The 12,942-nt window shown below is 49.0% G+C and overlaps 1 protein-coding gene across 1 annotated transcript in view; it reads left to right on the forward strand.

Moving 5' to 3' along the window:
- The window catches only part of NKRF (NFKB repressing factor), a 63,423-nt gene extending 52,275 nt beyond the window's left edge, over positions 1–11,148 (forward strand). Inside the window, exon 3 of the mRNA XM_069612708.1 lies at positions 8,700–11,148. Coding sequence (XP_069468809.1) covers positions 8,700–10,843 — 2,144 coding nt within the window. The 3' untranslated portion in view covers positions 10,844–11,148. The remainder of the gene's footprint in view (positions 1–8,699) is intronic.
- Positions 11,149–12,942: the final 1,794 nt, after the last annotated feature.

Here is a 12,942-nt window from a genome sequence, read left to right on the forward strand (position 1 = left end):
AATCCATCCGGCCAAGCCCTCTATCGATACTGTCGCGGCGGCCCTGGCTCAGCCTGTGGAGGCTACACCAGTGGTGGCGACCTCGGGGCTCAGAGTCTCCCTGCCACCTCGGAGGGAGTCCTCTTTTGTGCCCATCGACAGGACCCCCGTGAAATCCCCGGCGGGGAAGAAAAAGGGGGGGCAGGGCGTTGTCGTAGATTCGGCCTCAGAGGAAGAGCTGATCGAGGTCTTAAGCCACGGCCTTGGCGTGGATGAAGACCGGCCCGCCGGGATGGATCCCGACGCAGGTGACGACGACGGCGTCGAGGGTGACGACGGGGCCCCTGATCGCCCGTCGGATTCCCCTCTGCCAGCGCCGCAAGACAACTCGGTGGCCATTTTGTTGGCTATACAGTCCTTATGCTCAGAGATAAGGACGAGACTACCGTTGCCGACGGAGGAACCTCTCCCGTCGGGGGATCCTGAACCGGGACCTTCGGGTGTTCCCCCGCCCAAGAAAACGATTCACCCTCCACCTCCTTTTCAGCCGTCGCGACCCGTCCAGCCCTCCTCCCCGTCCACCCGAGGGGATGATACGGGGACTGACACGGCAGTGACGGGTACGGACGACGAGGTATACGACGAGGATCTGCCGTCGTCACCTCCCACCAGGGCTTCTCCGCCCGACGAGATTGGATCGTTCCACTCCATGATCGCCAGGGCATCCGAGCTTTTCCAACTCTGCCCTGAGGAGAAGAAAAAGGAAGGATTCCTTTATCAACGGCGCGAGGCCAAGAGGAAGACGGTCCTCGCGGTGCCTCTACTGGACGACATTTGGGATGAGGGCCTCGCCCTCCTCAAGAACCCTTCCACGACGCCAGCTAGAAGAGACCGGTACGAGAAGAAGTACCGGGTCCCGGATGCGGCCCCCCCTGTGCCTCCGGGCGCAGCCTACCCCGGACTCCGTCGGCCAGGAAGAAAGCGGGGGGGGGTGCGGCCCCCACATCGACTTCCCCACCGGACGGCGAGGGAAAGAAATTGGACGCTATGGGACGCAGGGTCATCTCGTCTGCAGCGACGACGATTAAAGCGGCCAACGCCTTGGCTATCGTGGCCCGCTACGACAGGGAGCTATGGTACAAACTGGCTCCCCTGCTGGACTTCCTACCGGACGACAAGAGGGCGGATGCCCCGGAGATCCTACAGGAAGGTGAGGTGGCGTCGGACCACGCCATCACTATTGCGACGGACATCGCCGACACTGGGTTTCGCCAGTTGGGCAACGGCGTGTGCCTTAGGCGGCGTGGATGGCTCAAGGCTACGGACTTCCGTCAAGACGTACAGACCAGAGTCCTGGACATGCCGTTCGATGGGAACAACCTGTTTGGGAAAACAGTGGACGATTCCCTTCAGGCCATTAAAGCGGACACTGAGACGGCCCGGGCCCTTGGGGTTCTGCAGCAAAGACGGACGCCCCTTCGGAGCAGCGGAGGCAAGGGCGCCTCCAAAGGTTCCGGCGGCGGTTTCTCCACCTACCGTCAAGCGGCCCGCTCGTCGTCTCAGGAGGCCTACAGAGGACGAGGCAAGTCTGGCGGACCCTGCCGTCGTCGCCAAGGAGGTCAAGGCGGCAAAGCCTCGTCGAAACAGGATTGAACCGGACGTGGGGTCGGGCCCCCGCCGAAGCACCCCGGTGGGAGGCCGGCTGGCGAGCTTCGTCAGCGTGTGGGAGTCCATCTCCACCGACCGTTGGGTGCTGGACGCCTTAGCCCGGGGCCACGCTACAGTTTCAAAGAAGGTGCCCGAGCGTCCCCCCCATGGCAAGGAAAGAGCTTTGCGTCCCTCAGCTTCTTCTGGAGGTAAAGGCGATGCTCAGGAAGGGCGCCATCGAACTCGTCCCAAAGAGGCTTCGGGGCTCCTGAGTTTACTCGAGATACTTCCTCGTGAAGAAGAAGACGGGAGGATGGCGCCCCATCCTAGACCTGCGACGTCTGAACAAGTTCATCAAGGCACAGAAGTTCCGGATGGTCACCCTCCAGCACGTCCTGGGTCAGCTGGAGGAAGGAGACTTCCTGTCGTCGTTGGATTTGGAGGATGCCTACTTCCATATTCCCATCCTAAAGGGGCACCGAAAATTCCTCAGGTTTGTGGTCCAAGGGCGTCACTACCAGTTCAAAGCCCTCCCCTTCGGACTACGGTCAGCACCCAGGGTATTTACCAAGTGCCTTGCACCGGTGGCGGCGCAACTGCGCCGCGAGGGGATCCACGTCTACCCCTACCTGGACGACTGGCTCATCCGAGCCAAGACGAGGGAGCTCGCCGTGGAGCACACGGCAAGGACCGTCCAACTTCTCACAGACCTGGGATTCTCCGTGAACTACGCCAAGTCTCACCTGGTACCCGCGCAAAACGCACTGTTTCTGGGAGCGAAGCTCGACAGTGTCCCTTCTGGCCTCCCCGTCGGAGGAAAGGACCAGGTCCATCATGGGCAAGGTACAGCGGATGTTGGTTTCCGACGCGGCCAAGGTGAGGTCCATCAAGTCCCTCCTCGGAATGATGTCTTCTTGCATCTACCTCATTCCCATGTGCAGGCTCCGGATGCGCCCGTTGCAGGAGTTCCTGGACGCGCGCTGGATCCAAACGACGGGCGGCTTCGAGGAGAGGATCACACTCGACGAGAGTTTCCGCCGAGCGGTCCGGTGGTGGGGCACCCGCGCGGATCTGACGGCGGGCATGGACTTCCAGACCCCAGACCACCAGGAGACAGTGACCACGGATGCCTCCCTGGAAGGGTGGGGAGCGCACACCGAAAATCTGCCTTTGGCTCCCGACGGAGAAGTCCCTCCATATCAGCGTCCTGGAGCTCCGTGCAGTGTTCTGGGCCCTCAGGTCCTTCCTTCCGTCCCTCAAGGGCAAGGTGGTGAGGATCTTCACCGACAACACCACCACCATGTTTTACATCAGGAAACAGGGCGGAACCAGGTCCCCAGCACTGTCCAAGGAGGCGCAGGACCTGTGGCATTGGGCCGTCGCCCAAAGGATGTTTCTGGTGCCGTTTCATCTGGCAGGGATAAAAAACACCATCGCCGACTCACTCAGCAGGGAGCTGCGCTCGTGCCACGAGTGGGAACTACGGCAGGATCTAGTGGATCACCTCTTCCGACGGTGGGGCACACCCCAGATCGACCTGTTCGCGACGGCGACGAACTCCAAGTGCCGGAGGTTCGCCAGCAGGTTTCCCCAGGCGAGGAGCATGGGCGATGCTTTCTCGTTCCCCTGGGAGGGCCTGTTCCTCTACGCGTTCCCTCCTTTGCCACTGCTAATCAGGCTCGTCAAGAAGTCACGGTGCAGGATGATCCTCGTCGCACCTGCGTGGCCGAGGCAGATATGGTTCCCGGACCTTCTGGACTTGTCAGCGTCCCTGCCAATCAAGCTGCCGGTGGACGCGGATCTACTCTCCAGGGAAGGAGGCGCCATCCTCCACCACGACCCGAAATCGCTGAACTTGCAGGCCTGGCTCCTGCAGCGCTAGAGTTTGGAGGATACGACTTACCGGCAGACTGCAGAGGTTCTTGCAAAGGCCAGGGCGTCCTCGACTCTTAAATGCTACGGACACAAATGGAAGAGGTTCTCTGTCTGGTGCCACGCACAGAAGATTAACCCTCTACGGATTACGGCTCCCCAGGTACTGCCGTACCTGCTGACGCTGGCCAAAGCTGGACTGGCACACGCGTCCATCAAGATTCATCTTGCTGCGATCTCCCGATACACCAGAACCACGGGCCGGACGTCCTTGTGGTCTCATCGTCTGGTGAAAGAGTTCATGAAGGGACTGTTCAGATCGTTCCCGCCGGTGAAGGCGCCGGCCCCGGCGTGGGAGCTCAACGTGGTGCTGACCAAGCTCATGGGACCTCCGTTCGAGCCTCTGCACTCGGCCCCGTTGAAATTTCTGTCGTGGAAAACAGCGTTTCTTGTGGCCATCACCTCCGCACGGCGGGTGGGAGAGATCCAGGCCCTTTCCTGCAAGGCCCCGTACTTGACTTTTCACGACACGAGGGTAGTGCTCAGGACGCACCCCTCCTTCAGGCCCAAGGTACCGTCGGACTTCCATCTCAACGAATCCTTGGTGTTGCCTGTGTTCTTCCCGTCGCCTTCATCGCCGGCTGAGAGGACTTTGCACTCGCTGGATGTGGCTAGAGCGCTGAAGTTCTACGTGGACCGCACAAAGTGTTTTCGGAAGACGTCACAACTCTTTGTGAATTTTGGACCTGTCAATCAGGGGAAGGCTCTCTCAAAGGCTTCCATTTCCAGATGGCTCTCCGGCTGTATCATGTACTGTCATCGGTTGGCAAACCGACCGCTGCCTGGCCGTCCGAGAGCCCATTCCACCAGAGCGATCGCAGCTACCACGGCGTTCCTTTCTGGTGTGCCCCTGCTGGACATATGCAGGGCTGCTACGTGGAAATCGACGCACACCTTCACGAAATTCTACTGCGTCGATCAGGATTCCAGGGAGGAGTCCAGGGTCGGCCAAGCAGTGCTGCGCAACCTGTTCGCCTGAGGTGAGCCTGGTGAGGAGGTAAGAATTGCTTAATGTTGAGTTTGATGTAATGCTTAATGTTGAGCCTTTGCCACCTCCCGTGGTTGTGCATGTGTGTACTGCTATGTATTCTTTATTCATGAGCATGTGAATCCATGCCAGACCCCATGCTGGAGAAAGGAACAAGTTACTTACCTGTAACTGTTGTTCTCCAGCATGGGTCTGGCATGGATTCACATGCGAACCCTCCCGCCTACCCCTCTGCGGCTCTTCACTTGGTCATACTGCCACTTCACGCGCTTCCAAATCTGAAGATGGCTGCCAGAGGCGGTGCTTAGGTAGAGGGCAGTCATTGGCTGTGGTCAGTATGACGCAGAGACCAGTGATTGGTTATTGCTACGAAAGACAGATCAGAAACGAAACTGATACTGGTTTTTTCTTTACCGAGGATTCCCAGCCTGACGACGGGGAATATTCATGAGCATGTGAATCCATGCCAGACCCATGCTGGAGAACAACAGTTACAGGTAAGTAACTTGTTCCTTTTGGGTCAAATATAGGCTAATACCCTTTTTTCTATTGAGAACAAATTGGTTAGCGCAGTGACTCTGAATAAACAGTGCTGTATTCACTCAGATTGTTCCTACAGCTCAGGTACTGTGCCCCACTTTTCAAGCGTTCTCCATGCCTGCTGTCCTGACTTTGTAATTCTGTCGTGCCACCCCAGCACACAACCCAGCGCCTTACCGCACAAGGCATGCTGACATTCCGGCGTGGTTTAGCACTATGGAAAACGTCTCTTCTAACTCACTGTCTCCATCCCCCAGTGGCCCCATCCCTATCAAAACTCCTGCAATCTCGTCTTCATTTGAGGACGATGGTCCACACTCTGAAAAGCGACAGTGCAATCACCTAGTGATCCTCACTCCTGGAAACAATGTTATTCCAAAGGCTGACAGCCATCAATACGTGCACAACCCCTCAGGATAATAACCCGACAACTAACACTGAAAAGAGGGCATTGAAAAACTGATCATCAAAAGCCTTCCCTGCTCAATAAAAAGACACTAACGTCAGATTACGAAAGCTTCACTATTGCTGGCAGTAGAATGAAGGTAGCACAAAGTGTTCAGACACTGGGCATGTATTTAGATGCAGAACTTACCATGAGACCTCTGGTCTCCCATATTCGCTCTACCTGCGGCTGTTACCAAGATTCTTGACCATATACACCCTTACATTTCCGCCAGCAGTACATCTCTCCTGGCCACTGTTCTAGTAAACACCAGGCTAGATTATTGCAACCGTCTGCTGGTTGTCACTTTTCAAGCTAACATCCAATCTTTTCAAATTGCCCAAAACGGCGCGGTCCGTTCAATCTACAGTCTCTCGAGACGAGATCATATCAAACTGCCAGAAGGGCTCTACACTGGCTTCCGATCATGTACATGATCACACACAAGATCCTGACATTGTACTACAAATGCTGCACCGCCAAAGCTCCCAATTATCAGACCAGACAAGGGTGAGACAGCCACACTGCAACCTGCAGTCTCAGTACAACCATGGTTTTAGTTGGCAAAATTTGGCGGCTTCAGTGTACAGGCACCAAAAGTATGGAATGGCCTCCCTGTGGCAATGAGAGCCACAGATTCTCACAGAATAAAAAAATTCTACCTAGTTTAATCTTAAACCAGACTGAGTGTTTCACCCCTGCGTCCCTCTACTCCCAGCAAATTACCCTCAAATTATTTCTCTTGTTTAAGTCTTTTCGTTGATTGGGCACCCTGAGGCCCATGGACATGTGGTGCTCTATAATAATTGGTAGAGCAACGTGGTGTATGCCAGTGAAGATCTTTTGATGTTGCCATTTTGTAGAGTTGGGGGGGGATGTGTATGCAATGTGCAGGTAACTTGTCTCTGAGAGAGGCTCTGTGTGTGGTGTCTATGCTTGAGATGGAAAGTTGTGACAAGCAGTGCTAGGCCCGTGGGTAAATTCTGTCGGAAGAGGAATCTGAAAGTGTGATAAACTAGTCCAGCCCCTGGTTCCACCTGTGTCGGTAAGATACGGCATGGGTGGTCACCACCGGTGTCTCCTTCCTTGTTCTATAATTTATCTGACATGTAAATAAATCGACTTAAAGTAAATATCACCTGCTACTCTAGGAATGTCACTTATAAAGCTTTTCTTGAATCACTGCGCTCCACGTGGGCTTTGCCATTGATATACAGATAACACAAACTTTCGTTGACCTGATCACAAACAATTGCAGCCGAGCTTGTAAAGTGCTTGGGCCTACAGTTTTGAAGGTAAATGGGACACCTTCCGTCTTGCTCAGTTGGCCATATGGGTGGGTTAGGGGGATGAAGTATTGGCTCTATAAATAGTAGGGGGACTCTTCTGTTTTCGGGTCCTGTCGACTTGTCCCCTGCTTTGTTGAGATCGTGATTTTTCTTACAGTAATGAGGAACCATGTGGACAGTATATTCAGTTACGAGAACAAACGTTTTTCTAGGAAAGAAAGTGCAACAACCTGTTGACTTGCAGGTTCAAGGCTGCTGCTAGTCTACACAATAGTAGTACTAATGCACCACCCTTCTGCCGCAAATAATGTTGACATTTTTGTGCGAGTAGTGGTTTCCAACTTGACATTTTTCACCCTTCAGTGCAGTGCTGCAGTGAGTTTCTTTTCTTTTGACATCAGTTTATTACTTTTTTACCTCGACAATTCCTTTTCAAGTACCATATACTAAAAATGGTTCTCTATGGGCACATGTGCTTTGTGACGCCACCGTTTTGGTCATCCTGCCTTTCTAGGTTGAAAATGTCCAAATAAGGCCATGCATTTTCGATGCAGTCCAACTGTGGACTCTTGGAGTTGATAATGAAAGCACAGCTCTTTGGGCACCTGCCTTCTTGGCTATCTTTCCTTTCTAGGTCGGAAATTGCCCAAATAAGGCCATGCATTTTTGCAGTAGTCTGCTGTGGACTCTTGGTGTATATTCCAAAAACACAGCTCTTTGAACATCTGCTGTTATCTAAAGTTAATTAAGTACTACCCAGGGTGTATTATGTGCAGTAACTGGGGATGTCTTCAATGCAATTAGTCTCACTATTCTATGTAATCTTTAATGTTGAAAGTAGCAGTAGATGGGGAAGAAACATGCCTTCTTAACGTCTTCTGTGTATTTAGTAGACTTTGTTTGCGTCCTGTAATGGGGTACAAACCCTGTTCCTACAGGGGCAACTGATGTGCATGAAATAAGATAATGTCCAGTGTGTGACTTGGCTCCTGAATCGATTGTTTCACTATTGAAGCTAGTTGTCCTTGGCACACATGTACTTTACCAGTTATGTGCTCATGTTGAATTTCTCCAATTTATTATGCAGCCTATTTGTTAGGTTAAGTGAAGGTGCTACGGGCTATGTGTTTTATTGGCCATTCACACTGTCTTTTTCTTGGTATTGCATTGTGTAGTCTAGAAAATATTGGGTCCAAAGCTGGCGAGAGATGGTTGTAAACCTGAATACATTTTTTGATTTTATGAATTTAGGATGAACTCTCCCTGAAGCATGTTGGCTTCAAAATATATATATATATATATATATGTATGATTTTGTTTTAAAAGGAAAATAGTTTAAAAACCTGTGTCTACCATCAAGCACCACTCCCAATCTAAGTTTGGTCTGTGTCCTGTGCATAGTTATGAGATGGCAAAACCCCTAATTGTAGACACGGTAATCCATATTTGGCTGTATTCCTGCTGCTTGTGAATTGGAAGTATGGATTTTATGTCAAGTAGACCATCGTTTCAGCTTTCCCTGTACCTTTTGCTTTTTAGAATGCCTAGTTCATGGAAATGCCCATATTTCTAGGCTGCTATTCCTTTAAAAAAACAAATGTTCTCTCCTTCATTTGAATGATATGTAGACCTGTGGAAAGAGAACCATTTTAGTGTTATCTTGTGACGGACAATCAAATTTTGGGTGCCAAATGATGCTTCAGTGGATGTATGTTTGGGAGGCAATGGGCAATAGAACTAGTAGAGCAGGTAGCTGAAATATATATATTTGATTTGTTAAACCTGAAAACCAGCAACTGTCTAGGGATCTGTAAAGATGTGTTTGCGTGTTACGAAATATAACCTGCTCAAAGTTTTTCTTTTGCCGTTTATGCCACAGGTCAAGAACCTCCCTCCAAGCAAACTCCTTTCAAGATTCGCCCGCGGCCACGTTTTGAACCTGTACATTTTGTAGCTAGCACTGTTCAAGAAGGAGAAAAAACATTTGAAACGAAAGAAGATCCTACAAACCCCTCGGTATCAAATTGTTTTGATGGCACAATGACTTTGAAGCATGTGATGGAACAAAACCTTGCTTCTTCAAGGTGCTTCAAACAACCTGAAGAAAATTCTCACTTTGAACACTTACAAAACGATCAGTTTATTGATGATCCCGACTCTTACGATTTGCAGAATAAAAGTCTGAATGATACTGGAAGTTATATGTCCAAAATGGAGCAGAATTATTCTGCAAAATTTGAGTCTCACAATTCCACTTTATCGAAAAACTTTAGAACAAACGTTTTGGATATGTGGACTGAGAATAATAAACAGGGGCGAAAAGGCATTGGCTTTGTTAAAGCTCCCAGAAAAACAGGCAGAATATCGTTTAACAGAAAAGGTCCCAAAAAAAGTGTTGCATTGGATCCATGTTCCTTAATTCAACAAAGGGAGATGCTAATTCAAAAGCTTGCAGCAGTAGTGTTGCAGAATCTTAGCACTTTAGAAAATGGCAGTGCTGCTGATAAAATTAATAACACTTTCATGTTAACCCGTTGCATTCAAGCATGCAAAACCAATCCGGAATATATCTATGTTTCTTTAAAATCCATTCCACCTTCTGATCTTCCAAGAAATAAGAAGCTTCCTGGAGATGGTTATGCTTGTGAGGTAAGATGCCAGACTGTGTATTTGGCCACTGGTTACTCCGGTAGTAAAATTGGAGCGAGGGACCGGGCAGCAGAGCAAGCCATAAGACTTTTACAAAAGCCTGTGGAAGTCCGTAGTGTCCAGCGGAAGTTCAAACATGGTTTTCAAGAAGACTTGGTAGTTTGTCAGAGTGGTGCACCGACACCAGACTTTCCACCTGCCCTTAAAGAAGCAGAGGATGAGGAAGATGATGCATCTGTCAAGGAAGAGCCGTCATTTGAACAAGAAGATTCAGGGCAAAGCAATCCACCGCACTCTGCACAGCCCTGGACAAGTTTTGTACTTAATGAGAATGCCAGTGATGCTGTATGTATTCTTAACAATTCTGCTTCTTTCAACAAAATGAAACTGCAATACAAGTATGACATGATGCCTAACCTTGCCTGGCGATGTAGATTGTTTGTACAGAACCATTGTGTGGCTGAGGGGTATGGAAACAAGAAAACCAGTAAACATGCGGCTGCTGAAGAAGCAGTCCGAATCATTAAGAAAATGCAGTCTAATGTTCAGAAAAACAAAGAAGCTCAAGGGAACATGTCAAGTGCTCCAATCCAGCAACAGAGGAAAAATATCAAGGATCTTGTTGTATATGAAATTTCTGCTAATCCAGTATGCACACTTCATGATACTGCACAGTTTAATAAAGTAACCGTTGAGTATACTTTTGAAAGGGTGGCAGATGAACAGTGGAAGTGCAGGGTGTTTGTGGATAGTCAGTTTATTGCTGAGGGTATTGGCATGAGGAAGAATGTTAAACACATAGCTGCAGAGGAGGCATTAAGAGTACTCAAACACACTCAGCCTACTGTGGTGAATAAACTGAGGCAAGGTCCTGTTGATGAGGCAATTTCAAGAAACCAAATTTGTGGGCGATCAGCCCAAGAGGCTTACAAAGAAAAAATTAAAGATGACAACATTGGGAATCAGCTGCTGAGAAAAATGGGCTGGACTGGTGGAGGGTTGGGCAAAGAGGGCGAAGGCATAGCTGAGCCCATTTCTGTGAAGGAACAGTTTAAAAGGGAAGGGTTAGGACTTGATCTTGACAGGAACCCAAAAGTCAATAAGAGAGACATTGAGATGATGATAAGAAATTATGCTTTCTCCTATAGTCAGGAGAATTTGACCTTTTCTAATGAACTTACCAACGATGAGCGAAAGCAGATTCATCAAGTTGCCCAAAGATATGGTCTCAAAAGTAAATCCCACGGACAAGGTGCTTCCAGGTTTTTGGTAGTAAGCAGAAAAAGACGAAGGGAAGACTTGATAGATGAGCTGAAACAAGTTGGCCAGGTGGCAGGCTATCAACTGGTCCTGCCACATTCAAGCCAGTTCTAGTGCCCAATGTTCTCTGTCGAAATATGTACTGAAAGACTCTTCGAAACTGGTCCAAGTTAAATTAAATGTGTTGTGCTGCAGAGTATATCCATATTAAAATAGCTGTTTTTCTTTGTTAAGATAATTTGTAATACTTGTTTAGAGAAATGTGTAAATTATTCTACAAGCTTGCGCTTGCACATTGCAGAATGTGGTCCAGTGCGGTTGCATTATGTCTGATAATGCGTGTTGTCCATATTTCATTATTGTGTAATTGAAAAACTTCATTTTGAGTGAGATTTATTAAAGAATACAGTAGAAACTCATTTTTACTATTGTTTATTTCACTTTAAGACTATGATGGACTAATGTAATCCTTATATAAAAGTATTAATGTAAATGTAACCCATCTAATGTAATTCTATTTGCAGCTGGATCTTTGGATATTCTGCGTAAAATATCCTCTCTGTGTAAATATGGACAGATGAACAGCAGTTCTCTGAAATAAATGTACTTTTTAACTGGTAAAATGATTAATCGGCAGGGTTACGTGTACATGAACATATGTCCCATTTCAATATTGTTTACAATGTATCAAAACTGGCTTGCTTTCATTTTAAGCTGATAGTACACATTATTTTATAGAACATGCATTATGTTGAGTGTTTCTCCTATTTAGAACTCATGGTGATATTTTGGGGCAGAACTAGAATGTTCCCTATATGCATATTTCTTCAAGGTTACCACTACATATTTCCAAATGTTTCACACCTGCTTCAACCACGGTTCCTAATAACATCAAAAAGTATTAATTGGCATTGATTGAGAATCTTGCAAAAAGATCATACACTGACAATCAAACCAGCAGACATAAGGGGAGCTATAGTGGTTATGGATTTCGTTTTTTACAACAGCCGTTGAACATCTATTTATGCCCGGATAGTGACCCTCTTTTAAGCATCAGAACTCTGATCAAAGATACCTTAGACTAGTGTACTTCAAACTTTTTTGCCCTGGGCACCCACCCTGTGCAAAATTTGGGTTGGCCAGGCTCCCCCCTCCCCCCCCCGAAATGCCAATGACAGGATGCACAAATGGTTATGCATTATTGCGCGCTGTTTGTGCACCATATTCCCAGTATAGTCTTTGGGCTCCCCCGCCTGCTCCATCAGTCGTTGGGCTCCCTCATCCTATTCCTACCCAATCCCTGGGCTCTCCCCACCCTGCTCCCACCACTATCCCAGTGCTTCCGCCCATCCTGCTCCCACCACAGTCCTTGGGGTCCCACCCCCACCCGTTCCATCACAGTCTGAGGGCCAGTGGGAGCTGGTGAATTTTTTTTAAGTGGAGGAGCATAAGAAAAACTACCATCCCTGTCCCCACAGCACCACAGAAGGGGAGCTGATTTTGGCAGGTGAGTAGGGAGATTGTGCTACAAAGGAATTTGTATAATGCCTTTGTTCTGCAACCCTCATTCTCCCTCTACCCCCCACACTTGCCAAAATCAGTTCAACGGACCAAAACACACAAACACACATTCACACAGCAATCACTCTATGATGCATACGAGCACCCATCACCATACACTCACTCATGAGACAAGCATACACGCATCCATACACATTACAAAATAAATGAACATTAAACGTACCTTCTGCAGGGGCATGCGCGTGGGTTCTGAAATGCCCCACTCAGGTTGCTCTGTTTGTATGTGCGAAGAGGCGCAGGAGCTCCCTCTCGCACATAAAGACATGCAGTACCCCAGCCAGAATTTCCAATGAGCTATGCAAGGCTGGCGAAGCAAAATGCTCACAGCCTTGCATGGCTCAGTGAGCATGTGCAGCTGGGGAAATGAACTGTCAAAGGGAAACAGTTCACCCAGTAGCACTCCCTCAGCTAGAAAAAGCAGCTGAGGGAGTGCTTAGTGTTTCACTGGGCTGGTTCCTTGGCTCCTCCATAATGGGTGAGTGGGGACTGGGTCACCCACTCGCCCATTATGGATGATCCGCCAGGCTCAGACTGGCCTAGAGGGCAATGCCTGTATCAATAATGCAAAATGCTAGTGTAGGCCTGTCAAAATGGGCCCCTTTTTTGGCCAATGTGGGCCAGTTTGATCTACT

The sequence above is a fragment of the Ambystoma mexicanum genome, chromosome 5p (assembly GCF_040938575.1).
Source record: "Ambystoma mexicanum isolate Mex_15411 chromosome 5p, UKY_AmexF1_1, whole genome shotgun sequence".
NCBI classification, from domain to species: domain Eukaryota; kingdom Metazoa; phylum Chordata; class Amphibia; order Caudata; family Ambystomatidae; genus Ambystoma; species Ambystoma mexicanum.